Consider the following 24,159-nt stretch of genomic DNA (forward strand, 5'->3'; position numbering starts at 1 on the left):
AAATACCAAATATTTGAAATTATTATTTTGTTTTATATTAAACATCTTTGTTTCCTAATATTGTTATTATTACTTTGAATATATTTGACAATACTTTTACCTTGTACAAAAAGACAATTTTTTTTTTTTTTATTAAATTAAATTTTATAAATAATTGTTTTCATCATTGTTTCTGTTAAAATGTCTTATAGTATAATAAATTATTATGAAAAAGATAAAGAACATATTTTCTTCAATATTTTTTACTACCTATAGTATTATTATTTTTTTAAATGTTTTTGTATAAATTTTTTAAAATAATATAAAAATTAAAATACACGTATAAAATTTTATATACTGTTTGAATGACAAATGACAAGGAAGTGATATGATTTTAAATGATGTAAAAGAGAGAAAAGTTATAGTGATTGTAATATAATGCAACATATTCACAAAGATTCTTGGTCTTTGATTTTTCATTCAAATAATATTTATACTTTTTTTTTTTATTTTATTTACTTTTTTTGAATTTTATTAATTTTAAAATAGTTCCTTGTTAAATAATAATATTTTGTTTAAAAGTTTTTTTTATTAGTGTAAAATACGAAAATACATTTAAAAATTTTAAATTTACTGGATTCAATTTTATTTTTTTATTTTTATTTTTTAAATGTTTTTTTAACCATTAATCTTTAAGTATTAATGTTGAAACTTAAAATTTTACATATTAATTTTCGAGAGAAGTATTATAATAAAAATAAGTTATAATGTATATATATATATTGACAAGGTGATAATACTAAACTACTATTTTTTATTATTTAAAAGATATAAATAAGTATAAAAATCACTATCAAATGTTTTAATCAACTTTTTATATATTAATTAAAGATCACTAAACTTTTTAATGTTGATCAATGAATAAATATAAGATTGTTTACAATTTAAAAAGAGAATAAGAAAAAATTTAAAAAAATTTTAATTCTACTTATTTTATTTAATAGTTATCTATAAATAAATATTGAATAAAAAAGGGAAAAATTTTATAGTTTGAGAGACTAGTAATTAAAAAATTTTTTTTTTCATAAAAATGGTTTAAAAAATTTTTTTTTTGTTTAAAAAAAACATGAGTTAAATTTTAAAGCTATTCCTAATGTATAAACAAATGCTTCAACTTGTACTGATTTTTCTAGTTTATCTAAATAGTCAAAAACTTTGTCTGTTTCAACTAAAACAACACTTAAACATTCATGTTCTTCTAATGATTGTTTAGGATTTTTATTTATTTCATTATCTCCATCAATTTCAACAACCATAAATTGTACTGAATCATCAGTTAATCCTGGATTTAAACATTGAATATTTCTTGGTTCTAATATAACTTTATCAGCTACATATCCAATCTCTTCTTTCAATTCTCTTAATCCAGCTTCAATAATAGATTCTTTCTCTTTGTCAACAAGACCTAAAAATCATGTCAAAAAAATTATGATTTTCAATAAAAATATCAATTACCAGCTGGAAATTCAATACACCATGCTCTAACAGGAATCCTATATTGTTTAACAAGAACCAAAAACTTTTTTCCATCTCTTTTTAATATACCAATAACACAAATTCCAGCAACATCAGCATCTTTTGGTTTGGTGGCTCGTTCAGCAATTTGCCAGATCTAAGAAAAAAATTTTTTTTAACGACAAAAGAATGAGATCATTAAATGTATAGATAACAAAATGTAACACAAAAAATTGACAAATTATAAACAATTAGTATAAAATTTGGTTAAGATTTTATTAATTTAATTTTAGGTTATGTAAATAATAAAATGCTATCAAAATAATTAAAGAATATTTGAAATCAAGTTTAACCAAAAATTAAGTGAGTTTTTTATTATAATACAAAATATTTATTTCTTAAAAACAATTATCAAAATAATTCATAAATGAAAATAATAAAAAAAAAAGAGGAAACTTTTTTGTTTTATAATTTTGTAATTGAATAAAGCCAGGGATTTTAAAATAATTTTTTTTAAATTAACCTATTACCATAGTATTATTGAAATAATCATATCAATCTCATTTACACAATAAAAAATTATTTATTATAAAAAAAATGAAAGATAGATAAAAGTATTGTTATACATAACAAAACTCGAAGGTAAAAATGGATATTTTTTAACCTATATAATATTAAAGTAAAGATTAAACAAGATAAAAGTGAATAATTATATATTTTTTATAATTTTTGATCTTTTGAAAATGTGATTAATTATAAAAAAATGTTCTACCAAAATAAACACATTTTAATCACAAATAAAGTTCGTTGCATTTTAAGTGTACTTTTTATGAGGGATATAATAAATTGTCTTAAAAATTGACATGATAATAAATATTCAATTGTGTCATTATTATAATATATTAAATTTTAAAAGAAAATGCTATTTTTCTTGATAGTCTTTGATTTTATTATTTTATCATATCAATTTCAATAGACGAAAAAAGATTACTGATAAACATTTTTACGTTCTTTTTTTTTATAAAAAGATATTATTTAATGTGTTTAAATTTAAAAGATTAAAAATTAGTTAAAATTATAGGGAAAAAATTAATATAATAAATGAATTATGATCTTACAAGATTTGTAATCTATATGAAGCAGTATATGGTGCAAATTGTTATTATAAATATAATGATAAGAAATTGTAATATCAATGTAAACTTACTCCAGGTGTACCATTTTCTTTTCTTTTAAAAGATACTTGTTTTGCCCTAAGCCAACGGCCTTCATAAACAACTTTATCATCCCATAAAATGTAGGGACATTCTTCTTCTTTGTTATTTGTCATTTTTTTTTTTTTTATCAATTCTAAAATATTAAAAATTGTTATTATATTATATAAAAAAAAGTATTTTTAATTATTTTTATTAATATTTATTATAATAATTATTAATAATTTTAAAGTTTAATAATATAGAAAAAAAATACTTCTTATAATAAGAAATATTTTTATATATATTTTATTAAAACTATATATCATTATTCTTGTAAAAATTATTATATTCGTAATAGGATTAAATAACTAAATAAACAAATATGAAATTTTTAATTTTGTTTTTAAATTTGTTTATTTTATATTGATAATAATAGGATAATATAGTAATTATTTAAAGTTACATATACAAAAGACTTTTATTTTGAAGAAAAATCGTACACAACTTGCAAAATTATATATATCTTTTAAAATGTAATGAATGAATTTTTAATGCTAATAGTATAAAACTTTTTATCTTTCTCTTTTTTTTTTTATTGATAGAATGTGTATATGTTTATACACATTTTTATAGTGCATGCTTATCAATGCTAATATAACAAAATGTTTTGTAATATTTTAAAAAGTATCATCTTTATTTTAAACTATAAAGTATAAATTTATACAAAAATTTACATTATTTTACAATATTTTTGTTTTATTAATAAAATAAGTGATATATCATTTATTTAATCAATATAATATATATAACTTTTAAAGAAAACAATGACACCTTATAAAATTCACAAAGTAGTTACAATTTTTTTTTTTAAAATATTTAAAATGACAATTAATCTGGCACACAATTAAATTTAAAAATTCACTATACAATTATGAAAAGTAGATTAAATAAATAATTTTTTTTTTATTTATTAACCATTTTACATCATCAATTATCTGTTTAACGTTTAAAAATATAAATAGTGAACAAAATTAAGTTTTATATTAAAATAATAATCAACATTATGTCATTTTGCTCATTGAATTAATCAAAGGAAGAAACATATGTAAGAGTACATCATTGAATAACAACAATTTTTTTATAATTCTTTAATTTTATTTAACTATTAATTTAAAGTTTAACATTTTATCAATCATCTTGTTTTATTTTCTTATAAACATCTATTACTTTTAGATTGTACCAATTTTTAACAAAATTTTCACCATACGTTGCATACCATATACCAAATAAACTTCCTCCTAGATGTGCTGCATGATCAAAGAATTTCCAGGGACCTAATAAACCAATAAAATCAAATATCAAAATACCACAAACTGCCGATTTTGCAGAAAAATCAAAAAAGGGAAGAAAAAACATTTGTAATCGTGCATCTGGTACTTTCATACATGTATACATTAAAATACCTAAAAGAGCACCTGATGCTCCTAAACTTCTAACTGGACTTCTTTCTATAGCATTTTTTGTTAATGATGCTAAAGAAGAAAAAACTCCTGCTGAGGCATATAATGCACAAAATTGTTCAACACCAGTTAATTTACCCATTGTTTGTGGAGCAAATGACCACAAAACATACATATTTAAAAATAAATGTAAAAAAACTTTGTGTGAAAAACATGATGTTAACATTGGCAAGCATAAATATTTTTGTGCAAAAGAGTTAGTAAAATAAGTTGTCATAAAAGGAAATAGAGATGGTATTTTCCATAATATTGTTACAAATATATTCGTTCCAATAATAGCTAAAGCTACTTTTTGAGCTAAATCAAATTGTATTTGAGGTCTATTGGGATTAACAATTATATTATTAAAAAAACCTTCCATATCTCTGATAACTGAACGAATTTTTTGTTTTGTCCTTTCATATTGTACAATTGCACCAATAGTAAATGCTCCAACAGAAACCTTAAAAAAAAAACTTTTTTTTAAAATTTTATATTTATCTTACCAATAAAGTAAATCCCAAAGCTTTAAATAAATGAGATAGTGGCCTGACTGGTAAAGTATCTTGAAAAACAATTTTTGCCTGATTTGGATTATAAAAATTATTAACTGATTTTTTTTCATACTTAATATTATCAAGCCGTGTTCGTAAATTTTTCTTTACATACCTATGAAATGTTGTTGTGGTAAAAAAAATGTTACGTTTTAGTGGTTGTATTGTTTTAGATGAATTAATTAAAAAACGCAACATTATTTCAGGTCTATAAAAATAAATATTTTACTAAAATAATTTAAAATTAATGAATGTATCGTAAACGGTGAGTACCGATAAAATATTTTTAAAAAAACAAATATAATCTATTTTTCTTGATTAATTAACAATATAACATTTTGTAGCCTATTTTTGATTTCTTTTTCACCAAAAAATGTAATTAATTCTGATATTGGTGGTCCATTAATTGAGTCTATCAAAGATAAACGAATCATTTTAAAAAACTTAGCATATTTCATATCATTATTGTGAGATATTTCCCGTAATTTCTCATTATTTATATCATCTAACGATAAAATTTCTAACAACATTTTTTTTATAATATTTGTATCAAAATGACTTTTAAGATTATCAAGATTAGTTGTTTTAGAAAAGAAAAATCCAAAGGAAGCATCTTTATCTAACAAAGAAAGTTTACTAAAAGATTCTTCATTTTCTTTCAAAAAATCTACTACCCTTCTTACGTACTCCTTATCAATATTTTTTCCAATTCTATTAGCAATTTCTGGATATAATTGAGTATCAAAGTTAGCTTCTCTAAAAGATAATCTACCAAAGTATTCTAAAGAGTTTTTATCTAACATAAAATTTCTTCTACCAATCATATTATGATCAAAGTCTTTTATCATATCACTTATTTGATATAATTTAGTAATACTATGATTTCTTATTCCACTACCATTTCTAATTAAAAAATTTAAAATACCTAAAGTTAAATATCCTTTATCTTTAGTATAATATTCAACAAAAGCATCTTTATCACGTTTAGATAATTTTTTTTCCCCATTCCGTGTAATTAAAGGTAAATGTATCCATATTGGTGGGGTAATATCTAATGAATTGTATAATTGTAAATGTTTGCCAGTTGAAGAAATCCATTCCATTCCACGGATAACATGAGAAATTTTCATATGATTATCATCGACGACATTTGCAAAATGATATGTTGGAAAGTTATCTGATTTCATAATAATAAAATCTCCTTCACCCGTTTTTTGAGTAATTAAACCATACACAATGTCATTAAATGACATTTCACGATCTTCATATTTAAAACGAATTACACTTTTTTCACCGTTTTTGAATCTTTGAGAAATTTCTTCTTTTGACAAATTTCTACATTTCCCATCATACCTAACAGGTGCATTTAAACGTTCAGCATTTTTTCTTAAAATATTTAGTCTTTCTGGTGTACAGAAACAATGATATGCATGTCCTCGTTGAATTAATTCTTCACTTTTCTCTTTATACAAATTAATTCGTTCACTTTGTTTATAACTACCAAAATTTCCACCTTTTAAAGGACTTTCATCAACATTTAAACCAAAATCTGATAAAATTTTTTCAAATTCTTCTCCACAACCAGGAACTAATCTAGTTTGATCTGTATCCTCTAATCGTAATATAAATTGTCCTTTATGATGTTTAGCAAAAAGATAATTAAATAATGCTGTCCTTAAAGATCCAAGATGCATCTTCCCAGTTGGAGATGGTGCAAAACGTACTCGAACATCATTTGAACATGATCTTAAAAAATATCTTAACATTTCTATATTTATATATATGTGTATTTTTATCTTTAAAAATTACTGAAAAAAATATAATCTTATAAATTAAAATAATTAGCTGATTGCAACATTTTTAAATTTAGTACATTAAATACACTTAAAGAAAAATGGTAATTATTAAAATCTATAATACAATTATATAAAATTACAGGTATTAATTGGCTAAGCATATAAAAACTAAAAATATACATGTATATAAGTAGATAGTAAAAAAAATAATAAAAAAATTATTTATAATCACTATGATATGTTTCTTGTTCCTCAGTATGTGATTTTCTTTTCCTGAGATCACAATCCTGAAGTGTTGATAAATTTTCAGCTGAAGAATCTAAATAACAATGACGTAATTTACGATTTACACTCATTTCTTTTGTTTTAGAAGAATACTTTGCCCACCATACTGATAACCAAACAGAAACAAATGAACCCAATGCAAGAATAAAAATCCATAGTGATATTAATCCTAACTCAAGAGTCATAAATTGTTGACGACCAAATTTAATACAAATAGCAGCCTCCAGAGCACAAACAGCACAATAAACCCAGGCTTGCATACCAAGACGTGAAACTCTTGGATCAGTTGCAAAAACATAAAATTGTCTTATTGATGGAGCTGATATAAGACCAATAAGAATAATTCTATAAAATACCAATGGGTGTGAGGTATCTACAGCAAATATATGTTTTAAAAAAAAGGTATTCAATTCTGATATTAACCAAATCATAACAAATAAATATACAGAAAGAAATCTTTTAATAGCTGTATTTTTGAACCAATCTACTTTTAACCAACTTTCAGGTGTAAATTGGAGTACAGCTCGTTTAAATTTACCTTTAGTAGTTCTAATACTTTTTATACTTTCCCAATGAAATTCTCTCATTTCTAAAAGTTTACATAAATATGTTCCAACTAATATTCCTAAACCATTACAAAGAATAATATCTAAACCAATAGCATCCCACCAACATTCAGCAAAATTTGGTAAAAGATGTGTAAAAAATAATTCTGTTATTTCCCATGCAATTGATATGTACCAACAAATTATTGTATGACGAATAAGGAGAGCTTTCATAGTCCATCCTAAAAAATGTCCTACAGCAAAAATATCCATATGACTCCAGACTCTTTCAAATGAAATATCTGAACAATTTACTGCATACTCTTTTTCATCTAATTTTTCATTTTGAAGTCTTTCTGGATCAAACCATTTTAAAGTATCTTTAATATCTCTGAATGATTGAAAAACAGTAAATTGAAGAAGAATTAAATATAAAACAGAAACTCCAAAAATAATTCTCCATAAAATTGGATGTGGTCTGATGAAAGGACCATTAGGAAATGCTAAAGCACTAACTATAAGAAAAAGTACACATCCAGCTTTAAGCCCTTTATAAGCATTTTCTGATGTATCGGAATCATCGCTATAAAAAGTTTTTAAAAAATAAGAGTCAATTTGATAAAAAAAAATTACCTCATAAATGCTGTGTATATCAAAAAAAGACATAAACATACAAGTACTGAAATCGTATGGGATCTGTAAAGAAAATCTACCGTAACATCTGGAACAATACGACTGTTCAAGTTGTTTGTGTAATCATTATCTGGTTCCATATTCTCTGTGTCTAAGCGATTTCTAAAATGAACACGTTTTCTGTAATTACTGTTATCTTTTTCGTCGTCTGACAATTTGTCTTTCGATGTCGAAGACATTTTTTATTTTTTTTTTCTAAAAAAATGAAATCTTTAGCAAAGTAATAATAAGAAAAAATATTTTAAGGATAGCCTGATAGTAAAATTATTAATAACACATGATATATTCTTTATTTATTTCATTTTAGTAAAATCAAAACCTATTTGGATTAAACAAAGCTTCTACAAATTATTTAAAAATAAAACAGTAAATAGCTACTAATTTTCCAACCAATTTCCTTCTATTTACCAATGATATCTAGCTTTTTGGAAATCCATGTATTTTCGGATATTCATAAACCAATTGATGAACATGAATAAGAAGATAACACGGAAGACTGTTTTAATAGTATTATTGTAAACTGGTCCAGAATAATACAAATTATGGACACGCCATACATTTCTTGCAATTTCATTATATATAGCTCCTGGATTTTTTTCACGTCTTGCAAACCAAGCTCCAAGTTCAGAAATCTTGACATTCATTAATTTGACGTCAGGTTTTCCGTAGTAACGCCAGTGACAGTATGGACCGTGGATATTTTTATTCCATCTTTTGTCAAAAAGACCAATTTCAGTTTTAGAGATTACACGGTTGTAAAAGAAGACTCCAAGTCTTTCTATAGCGCGTGAAACTGGAACAAAAATTAGTTCTGGTACCCATGGTGTCAATTTGGTACCTTTTGGTGGTACTCGCAAGAATGCCATGATCTAAAAATAAAGTTAATTAATTACAATTAGTACTACCAATCAATCGATAAGATAAAAGAACAAGTATCAAAAATAATAGTAAAAAACACTAGTTTTTCAGAAAATAAATGAAAAATCGATGGGAAAAATGTATAAAAATCAAAGCCTAAGTTAACCTTGTCAATGTTGATATTTGTAAAATGTCTACAAAAGACAATGATAAAAATTTTACAAAAAAAAAATCTAAATTAAAAAAAAATGTTTAGTAAATTACAGTTATTTGGTAAGTGATATAAAAATAATAATAATATTTTTAGAAAACATTTTGTATATCATAGATTATAGAACATCTATTTACGTAAATAAGAAAGGAACTTTAGTAGGAATGGCTTGACATTTACATGTCATAGTTCCAAATTTTACACATATATTCTTCTTAAGATAAATTTTAGATTAATCAAAAAATTGAACCCACTGTGTTATAATGCACAATGTGTTAATTCATTAGAATCACATTTCTAAATTACATATAAACAAAAATAATTTTTTTTTTAATTTACAAGTTAAAAAATTTCCAGTCATACTTTGTTTTCAAATAATTAAACTTTATTCAAATATTATAAAATGTTTTAATTAAAATTCAGATATTTAATGGTTGTTAAATTAGTTATTGTTTTTAAATTTTTTCTCAACTTTTTTTATTTTAAATATTTATATAATAAGAGTTAAAAATTGCATGAAAAAGTAAATGCTAAAAGACCATTGAATGTTGAATCATCATTAATAATTTGTTGAAACTGTTTTATGATATTTATCATTATATAGCTGTAATTAGAAAAAAATTATCTTCTTTAGTCCAAATTTTTATTATATGATAAATATTTTTCTTTGAATAAAACAATAATTAAAATAAAAACTTTTAAAATATATTTAACATCATTATTAATAATACCTTAATTATCAGATAAAGATAATTTATAATATTATCATTAGAAATCTTCTGTAAAATTAAAATTAAATTCATATAGGAATTGTGGCATTGATACTTTTAAAAAAAATTATATATATATACTTCGAGTAAAGTTTAATAAACATTATATGAATCATTTGTTGTTTTATATAAATTCTTAACAATTTGAAAATTTATCTAATTATGGCAGTTAATTTTTTTGATTATATTCAACTAATATATACAATAATATTATTACCATTTTATTTCATTTTTACAATACGTCTTGGATATTATATTTACTACAAAAAAGCAATTACCGTAAGAAATGAGTTTTATCCAATAATGTTTCATAAAGGTGTTATTGATGTTATAACAGTTTTTGTTATGTTTGCTACATCACGTATTCAAAAATATAATGTATTTGATGATTTTTTTCTTAGAAATAATTTTATTGCCTATATTCTTTATTTTACAAGTGGTGGATGTTTCTGTATAATGTTTGAAATAGCATTCTTAGTTAGTGTAAATAGATATATTGCTCTTTGTTATCCAATGAAATATAAAGACTACTTTTCATTTAGAAATATTACTTTATATATTACAGTAATGACATTAATAGGATTTTCTATAGGAATTGTTTGTATAACTTACACTATTAAATATGTATGGCTTCCGGAAGTTGGAAGAGTAAGTGGAATATATGTTAATTCAAATAACGCATATTTTAATGCAGCAGTAGCAGTATTTTTTTATCTTCCTTTGTCAATATTAACAAGTATTCTTAATTTTTTATCTTTTTATGAACATAAAAAAATTCTTTCAAAGCAAAGAGTTAATAATCATATGGATTATAAATTATTCACATATAATATTATATCAATGTTTGTAATGATAGGATTTGAAATATATTATATGTTTAGATATCTTCCTTATGTTTTGGAAATTAATAAAGAATTAGAAGCTATTGCTATTAAATCATTGTCATGGATTGTTGATATTATGACATTTGGATTATTTATTTTATCTTTAACTTTGTCGTATGTTTCATAAATTTTTAATGTTAAAAAATAATTTATTTTTATAGAAAAGTACTTCGTTCATTACTACCATACTACAATAAAAATCAAAGTACAGTTGGAATAATTGCTTAGGTGCTTATATATTATAAATTGATACGAAAACATTCAATTATAACTTTTTTAAATAATTATTAAACTTTTTTAGTATAATATTTAAGATATTTTAATAATATAATTTATTGTTAAATGAATATTAGATATGATTACCGTGATTTTTTTTAATAAATAATTTTCTTTTTTCAATAGTATAATTAATAAAAATTTGATTAATTTGAAAATAAACAAAAATTGTTATATGGATATTATTATTATTATTAAAACCATTTATTCAAAAATTTTTATTAAATAAAATAGTTAGTTATGAGTATTAAAGAATATTTTTACATACTTTTTTTTTTATTTTTAGTTTTTTTATCATCACATGGATGTAATAGTGGGACAAAAAATCAAAAAAAAAACAAACCTTCTGTTAAAAAAAAAGGAAAGGTATATCCAAAAAAGAAACCAATTGATGGTAAAATTAATGATAAAATTACTAATGATAAAAATGATAACGATAAAACAGAAAATAAAGGTGATACAAAAAAAAGCAGGAAATCTGTTAGGCCACCTCGTTTCTATCCAGATGCTAATCAAATGAGATATGATGGTAAAAAAGAAGCATCACTTAAAATTGATAAAACTCAATCAAAACCATCTATAATAAAAGATTCTGGTAAAATTTTGGATAATAAAGGGGATCGAATAAAGAATCCATCTGATACAAATAGAATACCCTTAGATAAAACTTTACCAAGTAAAAAATCTGAAATTAATCGTCCTAAAGTTAAAGAAGTAGTAGTAAAAGAAGTTGGAAAATATTCCATAATAGATGGTGGATTACAAAGTTCTAGAAAAGACAATAAAAATAAGAATGACGAAGAAATGTCTAGTCCAGATTTAAATAAAGAAACAAAAGATGAGACCACAAATTTGAAGGAAAAAATGACAGAAAATACCAAAGAACCGACTCAGGCAGGTGGAACATCTAAAAAAGGTAAAAAAACAGATGATCCAAGACCAAAAAAAATTGAATTAGACGAGAAAGAAAAATTAATTGCTACGGGTGCAATAGCAAAAAAGAAAAAAACCGATTATCCTACAATGGATGATGTGTTATCTGATTGGGATACTGAAAAAGAAAAAGCTGGACAAAATTTAGGTAAAGATCCTTTATCTGATAATGGTAAAAAGAATGATAGTTTAAAAAACAATGAAGAAATTGCAAAAGAACCAGAAGTAAAAACTTCAGTATTGAAAGATCCAGAAGTAAAATTGCAAAATTAGTCATTTAAAATAATTAAAATTTTTGAGCCTTTAAAACATTGCCTTTCATTTTAAATAAAAAAAAAGTGGTAAGTATTTATAATTGTTATTATATGAATAATTCAAAATTACCAAAAAACTTTTTATATTTTAAATAATTAAAAGTAAAGTATTAACATCACTTATTGTTTTTTAAACTTTTGATTTGAAAAAGACAAATTATTTAAAATTTATAATAAGGTCTAATTCTTTTTTTAATTAAATTACTATAACTTTTTTTTAATTATTTTAGTATAAATTTTATCCCTTAATATTTTATTTAAAAAATAATACTATTTTTTTAATATAATATCATATATTTACAATTTACAAAAAAAAATCTTTTGATTAAGGAAAAAAATATTTTGTTGGTAAAAAGTTATTAAAACGATATAACAAAGTCTAACAAAATATTGCATAAATATTTATATTATCATGTAATAAAAACTATTAGATGTTTTTAAATAATAAATTAATATATTAAAAGAAAGTAAATTAAAATTACATATTGATGGTGTAATATATTTAAAAGATATTAATAAGTAATAAATATATAAAAGTATAGTATTCAAAATATAGTTAAATTATAGTTTTGCTAGAAATTCTTAAATATAACAAAAAAAATTTTTTTTTTTATTTTTAAAATATCTTCAAAAAAATATTATGATTTATGATACAAAAGTTTTATTAGCTGAAAGGTTAATTGACTCAATATGAAATTTTGTTTTTTATTAAAAAATTTTGTTTTAACTATAGTAAAATGTAAATTTTTATCTTTAAATACGACAAAATCTTTTTCATAAGGTACAAAATTTTTATATTTTGATTGTGATATAATTAATTTTTATTTATAAAATATGTATCAACCAGATAGAGGTTGCCTGGTATGTTGGGCTATTCTGTTTTCAGTAAGTTTAAGTTTATTTTTATAACATTTTTATAGCCTGTGGCTGTTGGAATTTTACTAGGATGTGGTTCTGAATTATGGATTAATATTTGTCTTTCTGTCTTTTTCATATTACCAGGAATGATTCATGCTTTAATTCTTATATATACTGTAGATCCATACAGATGTAGATATCAGTTTGTTGGTGGAGGTGCTGTTGTTGCTTCTCCAGTTGTTGGACATCCTGTAGTAGCATCACCTGTTGTAGCAACACCTATGATGGCACCTCCACAAATGGTAACGCCTGTTGTAGCAGGACCGCCAGTATATGGATATTATTAATTATTTTTACAACAAAAAAAGTTTTTTAAATTACTACTTTGTTTTTAATGTTGTAATATGTTACAAAAATATATAAAGAAATATTTTATGTACAAAAATGGATATATAAATCATTTTTATAATTAAAAAGAAATTTGAATGTATAAAAAAAAATTTTGAAATTTTAAAGTTTAAATAAACATATTTATAAGAACTTTTAGCTACGTAAATAAAATTTAAACATGAATTTGTTTTTAAAACTTAAATTATACAAAACAATATAATAGATTCCATAAAACAAATAACTTATACAACTTTATCTTTTATATTTTATTTGGTTTATTAAATTTAATGTAAATTTTCAATAAACTTTTATACTTTTTTTTTAAAGTTTATATTTTATAAAATTACATTTTTTTTTTAAAATTTCAATCAACAACTTATTAATTCATATAACACATTATAAAATATAAACAAATAATTAATTTTTTTTAGGTTTAATTCTAAAGTTATTTAGTTATTAAATAGGATCTCTTTTAATGTCACTAACGTACTGAATTATTAAAAAATAAAATAAAAAAATATTTAAAAAGTTTTAAACGATTTAATAAAATATATAGTAAATAGAGTATTTGATAGTAAATAAAAAGTAAAAAAAATTAATATAAATAATCAAAATTATCATATAAATAGATAAAAAAAATAAGTAAATTGATAGTAGATTTTTTAAAAAAATTTTACTTAAAAATAAATTTAAAAAGTATTAACTTTTTTCTATTTATTTATTTAATATTTTAGTTTAAAAATTGTATAATATCATTATTGTATTTTTAGAAAAAATTTTACATATATTTAATATTCGAATTTTCAAAAAAAAAAATGTTTTTTTTGTTACATTTTTAGAGGTAAAGTCGGAAATCTAGAATATTTTTAGCCAATTTCTGAATATCTGAAAATAATGATGGTATAGCTCTAGAAATCATAAATCTAGACCAAATTTTGAATAGAAATCGAATGAAACCAGTCCCATCTTCATAGGATGAGTATTTACTGAGATACTGAAAAGTCGGGAACAATGAATATTTTAGAAAAATTTCCGCCTTTGTTCATATCTCGCTTCAAAATAAAGATAAATGCAATTAGATTTCTGCAATCGTTTTCTAATGAGTTTTCATATGGGGTCTACCTTCAAAAATTTTTTATATCATTAACCACTTTAAAGATATAAAAAAATGGTGACAATGGATTACGCGCGAAAAAATACCAAGCATAGTATTTCAAGAACGGTTGAAAATTTAAAAAAGTTTTCAACGTAGGGTATGCCTTAAATTACGAAAGAAGCACAGCGCATCAAGTTTCATGGTTCTGTAACCTCATTAACTTGAGTTATCAGAAGATTCTTAAAACTTTTTTTCAAGCATATATCTTATTATATCTTTATTTTTAGAAGCCCTATGAAGATGTGAATAGGCTTAATGAATTTCTCGTAAAAAATTAATCTAGAATAAAGTATTTATTTTTAAAATTTACAATATTATCATAAAAATCGAGATTTAAAAAAAATATTCCACACTTTCGCCCCTCATCTTTGAATTCTTATAACTCCTGAAGTTTCAATTTTCGAATATTGTTGATTATATTCAAAATTCATCCCGTTTCAAGGGCTATCGAATGACTATAGTTGCATATTCAAATTTTAAAAAAAGATGTTTTTCCTTGTTCTTATTTTTATAAAATATATTTTCAAAATCATTAACTCTTTCTTATTTACTTATTTAATATGTTAGTTTAAAAATTATATAAAATTATTATAGTATTTTAAAAAAAAATTATACATATATTTAATATTTGAATTTTCAAAAAAAATTTCTAATACGAACGTGTCTCTAAAATTGAGCCATTTACTTATGTATAAATAGTTTTATATCAAAATTTTATCCTTTTTTTAAATACATTAAAATTATCAATATAAGATAAAATTAATGTTTTATAAACTTATATCAATAATTATTTTATCAAATTTTACTTTCCTTATTTTAATAAAAAACATTACATTTGATTTATATTTTTATATTATTAAAAAAAATTGATAAAAATGAAAGATAAAAACAATTTACTTTTCTATATTTTAGATGAAGACAAATATAAACTAATAGAAATATCTATAAAATTGTTTACATTAAAATTAAAAAAAAAAATTTTTAATTAATTTTCTCTAGATGAGATTATAAGATTTATATGGAATAATTTATATTATAATTCTAGATAATCTTTGTTTAAAAGTTATTATTAAATGCTACAACAAAAACAATTAACTTTGATAATTATCTAATTGATTAAGTTGATTTAAATATATTTTTTTCAATAAGATTTATTTTATTTAATATTTTTCTTATATTATTTCTTTTAAGTTTAAAAATAAATTTAAAAATAAGCTTTAATTGTTTCTAAATGTTTTGATAAAATTTTTCACTTTAAAATATAATTAACTTTTAATTTAACTATACAAAAAAGTGTAACTATCATATCCTGTAAACATGAACTTTAATATTATATTTTTGATATTTACATTTAACTGTCATTACAATGAGTGTATGCTTTAATTAGTTTTAAACTACTTGATATATTAAAACAATTAATGAAATTATATTTTATAAAAAAAATAAGTATTCAATTTATAAAAATATAATATTTAATATTAAAAATGTTATTAAATTAATTATGATTTCAAATTAAATTTTCTTGAATACTTTTTCATTTAAATAATACCAATTATGTCAATTCCCATTGTTGGTTAAGGTTGCTAAAATATACACAACCCTCATTATTTTTTTCCATATTAAAAACATTTTCATTTAGATTTGTTACTTTTAATTTGGTCAAAATTTTTGTCATTATTATGATTAAATTCCATAAAATTGGTCCAAATATGATTAACTTAAAATAATTATTTATTAAATGATATATAAGTAAATTTTTTTTTATATTTTAATATGATTAAAATATAATAATGTTATGGTAACAAAACAACCTTTTGTGTACAATAATATAATTCTTTGGCCACCTATATAAATATATATATTTATGATAAATGTTATAATACCTAATAATTCAGCTAATTGATTAAGATATATTAATTATTAATATTATACTTTTTTTTGAAAAGAACTTTATATATATATATATAGGTGCCATAAAATGAATAAAATACTTAAGTACACATTAAAAGTTAAGTAATGATATAAATAATAGATTCCATCAAATTTAACTATTTATATATTAAAGTTTTGATGAAATTTAATAGAATCTTTTAACAACACTACTTATATATGTATATATTTATAAATAAAAACATACACTATAAAAAATTATATCTCCTCTAATAATTGGAAATTTTTTCATTGACAATCCAAAGTACACGTATAACATTAAGAGAATAATTTCACCTAAATTTATAATTAATAATCTTGGTAAAAGAAATTTGGCAATTCTAATGTTATCTTTTATAATATACCGTTCCGTTAACTTCCTTTTATATTCTTTTTCTAATTTTTTATTTTGATATAAAAGTATAACTGTTCCTAATAAAGAAAATGCTAATGCTGATATATGAATGAATATATTAACAAATTCATTAATAATATCTAATATTAAAGTTTAAATAAAAAAAAAGTATTATAAAAATTTACCTTTATTAGAAAAAAGAATCCAAATTAGACTTAGAATTACCTTAATAAAAAATTTAAATAGATAATTAAATGATATCACTTACAGAAATAAAACTTAAAAAAGAAGGAAATACTCTGCTTACTTTTTTTTCATATACATTACAATATTTTGTAGCAATTAATCTTTCCATAAAAGAACAAATAAGTGATAAACGATGCATACGATGAAAAAATGATTTTCCAAATACAATATAAGGATAAATAAAACTTTTATTACTATCTTCATCATATATGTATTCAATTATAGTTGAAATTAATAAACAAATTGATAAACCAAGTATACAACATCCAAAAAAATACCACATATATTTAAAATTTTTATGGTATGTTTTTTTTTTAACAGGAAAAATAAAAACTAAAGGAAATGATAAAATTGAAAGTAGAAAAACTATTAGTACAAATATTAAAAAATTTGTTGAGATACTATAAAATTCCATTTTTAGAAAGTATTTAAAATAATTTTTAAATTACTTTTTTTTTTTTTGATTATAATTTTAGAAATAAAGAAATAATAATAGTTATAAAATTATTGTATGTCTGTTTAAAAAATATTAAATATTAATTAACGATATTTTTCAAAGTTTATTTTGACAACAGCTGAAAATATATTTTATTAAAAGGAATAGGCGTGGTATTTTTAAGGTTTATATAGAAAATCATAAATTATTAGATTTATACAATCTTGATAATTATATTTTATATTTCTTTTAAATAAAAAAATTTTTTTATCAATTTTTGTATTTGAATTTTAAAAGTTGATTAAAAAAATGATATTACTAAATATTTACTTATTTTGATAAAAAAAAACACATTAATTGATACATTTTTAAAATAATTTATTATTAGTAACTATATGAATAAAATTATTTTATCTTTTTAAACTTTAAAATATCATAAAATACTAAAGATAAAAAATGTATAATTAAACTATTAAAAGGTTTATAGAATATATAAAAGATACAATTTTTAACAACAAACATTTTTTTCTATAAAACAATATATTCTTTTTATTTTATAATAGTTTAATTATAGAAAAATCCAATTAATTTTTTTGTGTTAAAAATAACAAAAGACTCTATAAAATTTTTTAATTTCCTTAGTACAAAAAGAAAATGAAAAATTTCTTCATGATAATTCTTTTTTTTAATAATGAATTCCCATAAGCATAAATTTACTTGTAATACAATGTCTTAAAATTTCTTTTTGTTTAAATAATTTTTTATTAAATTTACAAATACTAGTAACATATTGTTTTAAGTGATAGTTTTAAAATATATATGTTCATGACTTTTTTTTTTTTTAAATAACATTAAAATAACTTTAAAGGTGGGTATCAACTTAAATTATTATGATATTTGTTACAGTATTTTAATTTTTAACAACAAAGATTAATATATAAAATGACATTTAATTTATTGTTTTTGAAGATTACTATCAAAATACAATAACATTAAAAATAAATATATAAACAAAGATGATAAATTTGTTGTATATATCTATCTAAATAACACATTTCATACAGATTACATTTATATAACTGAAATCTAAGATATAAAATTTTTCTATAATTCTATGAACTTTTTTTTAAATAGTAAAAAAATTAAAATTTTATTTTTTTTTCGTAATATAAAAGTTTAAATAACTTAATTTTAAGAGAATTAAATTAATTTTAAATAAACTTTACTATCGAAAATTTTACAAAAAAAAGTATAATTAAATAACTTTTTAACATAATCATATAAATTTTTTCATATATAATAACTTTAATTTATAGTATATCAAATAATTTTTTATTTACAAAATTGATAATAATATTAACATAAATAGTAAATTTTTTAAAATTTAAATTGCACTTAAAATATTACCATTTCAAATTTACCAAAATATTTAATAAAATTGTCTTCTTAAAACAATGTAATATTTATTAATTTGATTTTTATTATATTTCAAATTAACAATGAAGCTTATAACATTTAGTTTTAAATATAATAAAAAATATAAAAAAATTAATTTTTAATCTTTAAATTGTATTTTTAATTGTATAAAAGAATCAATATATAAAATGGCATAAAATTTTTATGCTAATTCTTGATGATTTAAGAAATACCTCATTATAATTATTATTTAAGTTTTTTTTTAATATGGTAAACAAAATTAATACTAAAAAAAATAAAAGTACTAATAAAATTTTTCGACGTTAATTGGTAATATAAAAGTTTAGAATAATAAATTAATAAGTAAAACAATATGACAATTAAATTATTTACTTAAATTTTTTTTTATATTTACAAGGTTGGTATGATAGAAATGATGGCAATTTATTTATTAGCTTTTTTAAATAGTTATTTCATTTTAATTTACACTATTTTAAATTTTCTTTTTAAAAAGAAAAAAAAATTTATATTTTCAAGTAAATTATTTTATATAGACTTTATTCATTTTTATGATATTATCATGCAAGCATTTCCCTTTGTCTTAGAATAAATTATCTATTAAATCATAACTTTACATCATTGCAATGGTAACTTTTTAAATTATCAATATAAAAAAAATAGTAATGAACGTACATTATTAAATTTGTAAAAATTTAATATACATTATTTTAAATTATAGCATTGTGGAAAATTGAGAAGTAATAAAATTTGTTATAAAAAAAAACTTTTAATTTATTATGTTGTGTTCCGGTTGAAGTCTTTAAATTTACAAGACCCTTTGTTTTATTGTGGATTTTTTTTTTCACCACAAATAATGTTGCATCACATTATTTTTTTTTTATGTTAAATAACATTATTAGCAATACATTTGTTTTTATTTTTAAAAATTTAAAGAATGCTATAAAGGATCTTTGTAATCTATATTGATTATACATTTTATTTAAATTACCCTATTAAATAGAATCTGTAAATTAAAGATAATCGAAAATACAATTTAAACTAAGAATATATATTTATATAATTGAAAAATGGTTTTATAAGATAAAATTTAAATTTCATATTGTTAGATTATAATAAAGTAATTAAATCAAAACAACATTTTAAATCTTATTTTTTTAAAATATTTAATAGGTTTTCGAAAAATGAATATCTTCATTTTATAATAAAATATGAAAGGATTATTTTTTCTCCATGTTTTAATAGATAAATAAGTACAATTTTTACAAAAATTTAATGTAATAATACTTATGATAATGTATATTTACAAGTTTATAGTTTTATTGTGATATGAACTTTTTTTTAAATTATAATTAACTGACAAAGAAAAATAGTTTTTTGTAATTGGTAGTTGAAGTATTTTCTTAATAACTCTTTTCTTTTATCATACCAAATGAACCACCATACATTTTTGTTGTCCATTGAAAAAATTATTCTTTTATAACTTTTACTTAACAAAAGTAATTAAATTTCATACTACTTTAAATATTGAGTTTAAAAAAACAACTTTTTTTACAATATAAGAATCAAAATATATTCATTTGATAACTCTTGAAAAATAATGAATTTTGAATATAATCATAGGTATATCAAAAGCAAAACTTCGGAAGTTGTGACGAAACAAAGTTATAAACGAAAACGGCCAATATTTTTTAAAAAAATTTTACTTTCATGATGGAATTAAATTTATTAGAAATAAAACAATTAATCTAAATCAGATTTTTGTGAAAAATTAATTTAGTTTGGTCTCATTTTTATAAAACTTCTTGAACTTAATATATAATGTAAAATGTATTTTCAAAAAAATTGGGTTCTGAAACATTTAATTAGATATGCTAAACTTTTTAAAACTTTTAAGGTATAGTTCATATTGAAAATATTTTTAAAATTTCAAATGAGAAATGTATTGTCTAAAAATTTTGGGCGCTTAATTCATTGTAACCCTTTCTCATATATCAATAATAAGTGAATATTTAAATTTTTTTTTAATGTGAGTATTATATTAAGCTAAAAATAAGTTGACTGAATATGACAACGCAGTTTTATTTTAATTTGGAAGCAAAATATTATCAAAAATATTTAATTTTTTCAATTTTTTAACTTGATTCAGGTAAGTTTTATACATATATTTTACAAAATAAATTTTTATCACTAATCTGAGTTTATCTCAAAATGCTTTATAGTTTTATCCTTCTTTTTTTTTATACATATTTTTATATCCAGTTTATGGTAAACATATAAGACATTAGATTATTGATATTTATTTTGTTAAAGTAAATTTTAGTTAAGATAAATCTACAACAATATACACCAGTACTATTATTAGATTTAAACTTACTTACAAAACAATAGGGATTATTTACTATATTTTTCTACATTTCTATTTAGTTATACAAATATTGTGATAATGTTTAATACTCTTTCAATTGTTTTCATACCAATGTACAAAGATTACGATAAATAATAGTTGATCATTATATAGATAAGTCATTTCAAATAAATGACAAAAAAATAACAAAAAATAGATAATTTCTTTAATTTAATTCAGCATAATTTTAAAATTATAAATGAAACTAATTTATTAAAAATTTATTGACTTTTAATACAAAGGTATTTAAAAACTATCAATTATACAACTATTTGAATCCCATTCGAATACATTGACACTTCCACATTTACCCATATGATTATTAGTAGTATATGAAGCTGTACCGCCAACTGAACCAGTACATGTACTTTGATTTATGTCACCTTCCCAACCAATACCACTATCTTCATAACCTTTTAATTCAAACCATCCATTTGATAGTTTATCACATTCCATGTAAAATTGAGTCATCCAATAACCTGATCCATATTTGTTGACTGGTTGATATTGTGGATCTGATATATCATTTGTTGTCCAAATAAGTGGTGTACCAAATGAAACAGAACCATCATGAGTACCTTGTGTAATTTCAGGGCCATGCCAATCAAAATAGTTATCATTTTGTCTCCATGATAAATATTCATTATAAAAGAATGAAGCATTAAGACTATGAATAATTGGAACTGCACATGGATCATTAGATTGAGAGTAGTCTGTTGATGTACAGGTGATTCCATTTGTATGACCACCTCTAACAAATAAATTTTGTCCCATATATGTTTGTCTTTTTAATAAAATTGCTGTTAATTTATATGTTGAAGGAATATTTTTTGGTGGTAATTTTCCATTACCAATTCTTGAATCAATAGTAAAAGCAATAACTTGACCAGCCTCAAGACTAAATGTTGCTTTTCCACTTGATAATACAGTAATTTTTTTACCAGAACATCCATCTTCTGTTAACTCACCATTATAAATATCACAATAAACACCAACAGGTAATGTTGTTTGTACTGAAGTAAATGTATACTGATTATTAGCTCCATTTAAAGCAAAATATCCTTTGTTAGTTCTAGCAAAAGCAATTATATTATTAGAAGTTTGAATGTTTGATACAGCTGCACCATTTGTAGATTTTCTAAATAAAGTCATCTTACGAATTTCAGGCCATCTATGTTGGCATACCCAACCAGATGATTGTTGACAGGTTTGTGTAGAAGAATCAAAAGTTGGAGATGTTGTAGCATAATTATTATTACTACCAGCATTTGGAGGACCTTGATCATGTGAATTAAAATAATATGAACTCATAACTCTTGGTAAACCATATGGCCAAGCTAACATAAATGCTACAGCTCTTTTATATGCATCACCATCTTTGTATGTAGCAACAGATGGATTATAACTTCTCTAAAAATAATTATTAATTTTTTAATTATTAAATATTTAATTTACCTCATTATCATGATTTTCAATAAAAGCTAATATATCATTATCTTCATTGTTTCCATAGTTAAAACCTGGACCTAATTTTGCTAATTGAGACCAATCTAATTGTTTTTTTGCAGCTCGACCAACAGCAGAACCATAATTAAAATCTGTATATCTTCCAAGTCCTATATAATCACTACATTTAACAGCTTCACCACCTTGATCAATTACTTCATGTATAGCAATTGGTCTTTTATTACTACCAAAAATATCTTGTCTTAAATTTTTAACTTTATTTAAAATAGTAAGAATATCATTTGGCCACATATGTTTACTAGCATCACATCTAAAACCAGCTACACCAGCATCAATTAAACCATTTAAGTAATCAACTATTTTTCCTTGTACATAAGTATCATTTTGATTTAAGTCAATTAATCCACTAAGACGACATTCTTTAACATGATAAGCACTACCTGAATAATCACCCTGTTGAATGTCATGATTACATCTTGGATCATTAGTATTATCTTTTGTATATGGTACACCAGGAAAACTTTCAATACCATTTGTTGCATCAAATGGTGTTCCACCTGATGATCCAATACCATCTACGCCATATTTTTGAGCAACACCTGTCATATGATTAAGGACAACATCAACAATAATTTTAACACCAACTTTATTACATCTATCAACCATATTTTTAAATTCACTTTCTGTTCCTGATCTTGAATTTAATTTATATGATACTGGTTGATATCTAATCCACCAAGGCATCTGTTTAGATGGTATAGTTATATGTTCCATTGGTGGAGAAATTTGAACAGCACCATAACCATATTTTGATAAAAATGTTTCACATTCATTTGCTATATCAGTCCATTTCCATTCAAAAAGATGTACAATTATTTGTTTATCATCAGTAAAAAGTTCATCATACCAGTAGAAATTGTAAGATGATGTGTAACTGATTAATATCAAAAAAGTTAAAAAATATGTAAATTTATTAGAACTCTTTTTCATTATAATGATATAATAAAAAATGTTATTTTACTTTCAAATGTTTAACTTATAGTAAAAATTTATTAATCTTATCATTAAGTATGATAAGAAAAATGTATTAGAAACGTGTAAAATATTTATAATATTTTAAATTGTAATTTGAGAATAGTTTGTTATTATAATATTTAATGTCAATTCATGTGT

The 24,159-nt window shown here is 21.2% G+C and overlaps 10 protein-coding genes across 10 annotated transcripts; 3 read left to right on the forward strand and 7 right to left on the reverse strand.

Moving 5' to 3' along the window:
• Positions 1-1,094: 1,094 nt before the first annotated feature.
• Positions 1,095-2,824, reverse strand: SRAE_2000359200 (ADP-sugar pyrophosphatase; the record flags this gene model as incomplete). The annotated part of the gene is made up of 3 exons (XM_024654802.1): positions 1,095-1,444; positions 1,495-1,651; positions 2,702-2,824. 3 exons carry the CDS (start codon positions 2,822-2,824, stop codon positions 1,095-1,097), a joined length of 630 nt encoding a protein of 209 aa, XP_024508138.1.
• A 1,054-nt stretch (positions 2,825-3,878) lies between these two features.
• Positions 3,879-4,941, reverse strand: SRAE_2000359300 (Presenilins-associated rhomboid-like protein, mitochondrial; the record flags this gene model as incomplete). Its single annotated transcript, XM_024654803.1, has 2 exons — positions 3,879-4,652; positions 4,696-4,941. The coding sequence occupies 2 exons, from the start codon at positions 4,939-4,941 to the stop codon at positions 3,879-3,881; spliced, it is 1,020 nt and encodes a 339-aa protein (XP_024508139.1).
• A 107-nt stretch (positions 4,942-5,048) lies between these two features.
• SRAE_2000359400 (Probable glutamate--tRNA ligase, mitochondrial) lies at positions 5,049-6,509 on the reverse strand (the record flags this gene model as incomplete). Its single annotated transcript, XM_024654804.1, has 1 exon — positions 5,049-6,509. The coding sequence occupies one exon, from the start codon at positions 6,507-6,509 to the stop codon at positions 5,049-5,051; it is 1,461 nt and encodes a 486-aa protein (XP_024508140.1).
• A 248-nt stretch (positions 6,510-6,757) lies between these two features.
• SRAE_2000359500 (Phosphatidylserine synthase 1) lies at positions 6,758-8,241 on the reverse strand (the record flags this gene model as incomplete). The annotated part of the gene is made up of 2 exons (XM_024654805.1): positions 6,758-7,952; positions 8,003-8,241. The coding sequence occupies 2 exons, from the start codon at positions 8,239-8,241 to the stop codon at positions 6,758-6,760; spliced, it is 1,434 nt and encodes a 477-aa protein (XP_024508141.1).
• Positions 8,242-8,466: 225 nt separating this feature from the next.
• Positions 8,467-8,928, reverse strand: SRAE_2000359600 (Mitochondrial F1-F0 ATP synthase subunit F, predicted family-containing protein; the record flags this gene model as incomplete). The annotated part of the gene is made up of 1 exon (XM_024654808.1): positions 8,467-8,928. The coding sequence occupies one exon, from the start codon at positions 8,926-8,928 to the stop codon at positions 8,467-8,469; it is 462 nt and encodes a 153-aa protein (XP_024508142.1).
• A 1,276-nt stretch (positions 8,929-10,204) lies between these two features.
• On the forward strand, positions 10,205-10,601 carry SRAE_2000359700 (GPCR, rhodopsin-like, 7TM domain and 7TM GPCR, serpentine receptor class v (Srv) family-containing protein; the record flags this gene model as incomplete). Its single annotated transcript, XM_024654809.1, has 2 exons — positions 10,205-10,549; positions 10,596-10,601. The coding sequence occupies 2 exons, from the start codon at positions 10,205-10,207 to the stop codon at positions 10,599-10,601; spliced, it is 351 nt and encodes a 116-aa protein (XP_024508143.1).
• A 700-nt stretch (positions 10,602-11,301) lies between these two features.
• SRAE_2000359800 (Hypothetical protein) lies at positions 11,302-12,267 on the forward strand (the record flags this gene model as incomplete). The annotated part of the gene is made up of 1 exon (XM_024654810.1): positions 11,302-12,267. One exon carries the CDS (start codon positions 11,302-11,304, stop codon positions 12,265-12,267), a length of 966 nt encoding a protein of 321 aa, XP_024508144.1.
• Positions 12,268-13,142: 875 nt separating this feature from the next.
• SRAE_2000359900 (Proteolipid membrane potential modulator family-containing protein) lies at positions 13,143-13,513 on the forward strand (the record flags this gene model as incomplete). Its single annotated transcript, XM_024654811.1, has 2 exons — positions 13,143-13,193; positions 13,229-13,513. 2 exons carry the CDS (start codon positions 13,143-13,145, stop codon positions 13,511-13,513), a joined length of 336 nt encoding a protein of 111 aa, XP_024508145.1.
• A 2,751-nt stretch (positions 13,514-16,264) lies between these two features.
• On the reverse strand, positions 16,265-17,351 carry SRAE_2000360000 (7TM GPCR, serpentine receptor class e (Sre) family-containing protein; the record flags this gene model as incomplete). The annotated part of the gene is made up of 4 exons (XM_024654812.1): positions 16,265-16,429; positions 16,850-17,136; positions 17,182-17,221; positions 17,265-17,351. The coding sequence occupies 4 exons, from the start codon at positions 17,349-17,351 to the stop codon at positions 16,265-16,267; spliced, it is 579 nt and encodes a 192-aa protein (XP_024508146.1).
• Positions 17,352-21,765: 4,414 nt separating this feature from the next.
• SRAE_2000360100 (Alpha amylase family and Glycosyl hydrolase, family 13, catalytic domain and Alpha-amylase, C-terminal all beta domain and Glycosyl hydrolase, family 13, subfamily, catalytic domain and Glycosyl hydrolase, family 13, all-beta domain and Glycoside hydrolase, catalytic domain and Glycoside hydrolase, superfamily domain-containing protein) lies at positions 21,766-23,976 on the reverse strand (the record flags this gene model as incomplete). The annotated part of the gene is made up of 2 exons (XM_024654813.1): positions 21,766-22,929; positions 22,975-23,976. The coding sequence occupies 2 exons, from the start codon at positions 23,974-23,976 to the stop codon at positions 21,766-21,768; spliced, it is 2,166 nt and encodes a 721-aa protein (XP_024508147.1).
• Between the last annotated feature and the right edge of the window lie 183 nt (positions 23,977-24,159).

Source organism: Strongyloides ratti, assembly GCF_001040885.1.
Source record: "Strongyloides ratti genome assembly S_ratti_ED321, chromosome : 2".
NCBI lineage: Eukaryota > Metazoa > Nematoda > Chromadorea > Rhabditida > Strongyloididae > Strongyloides > Strongyloides ratti.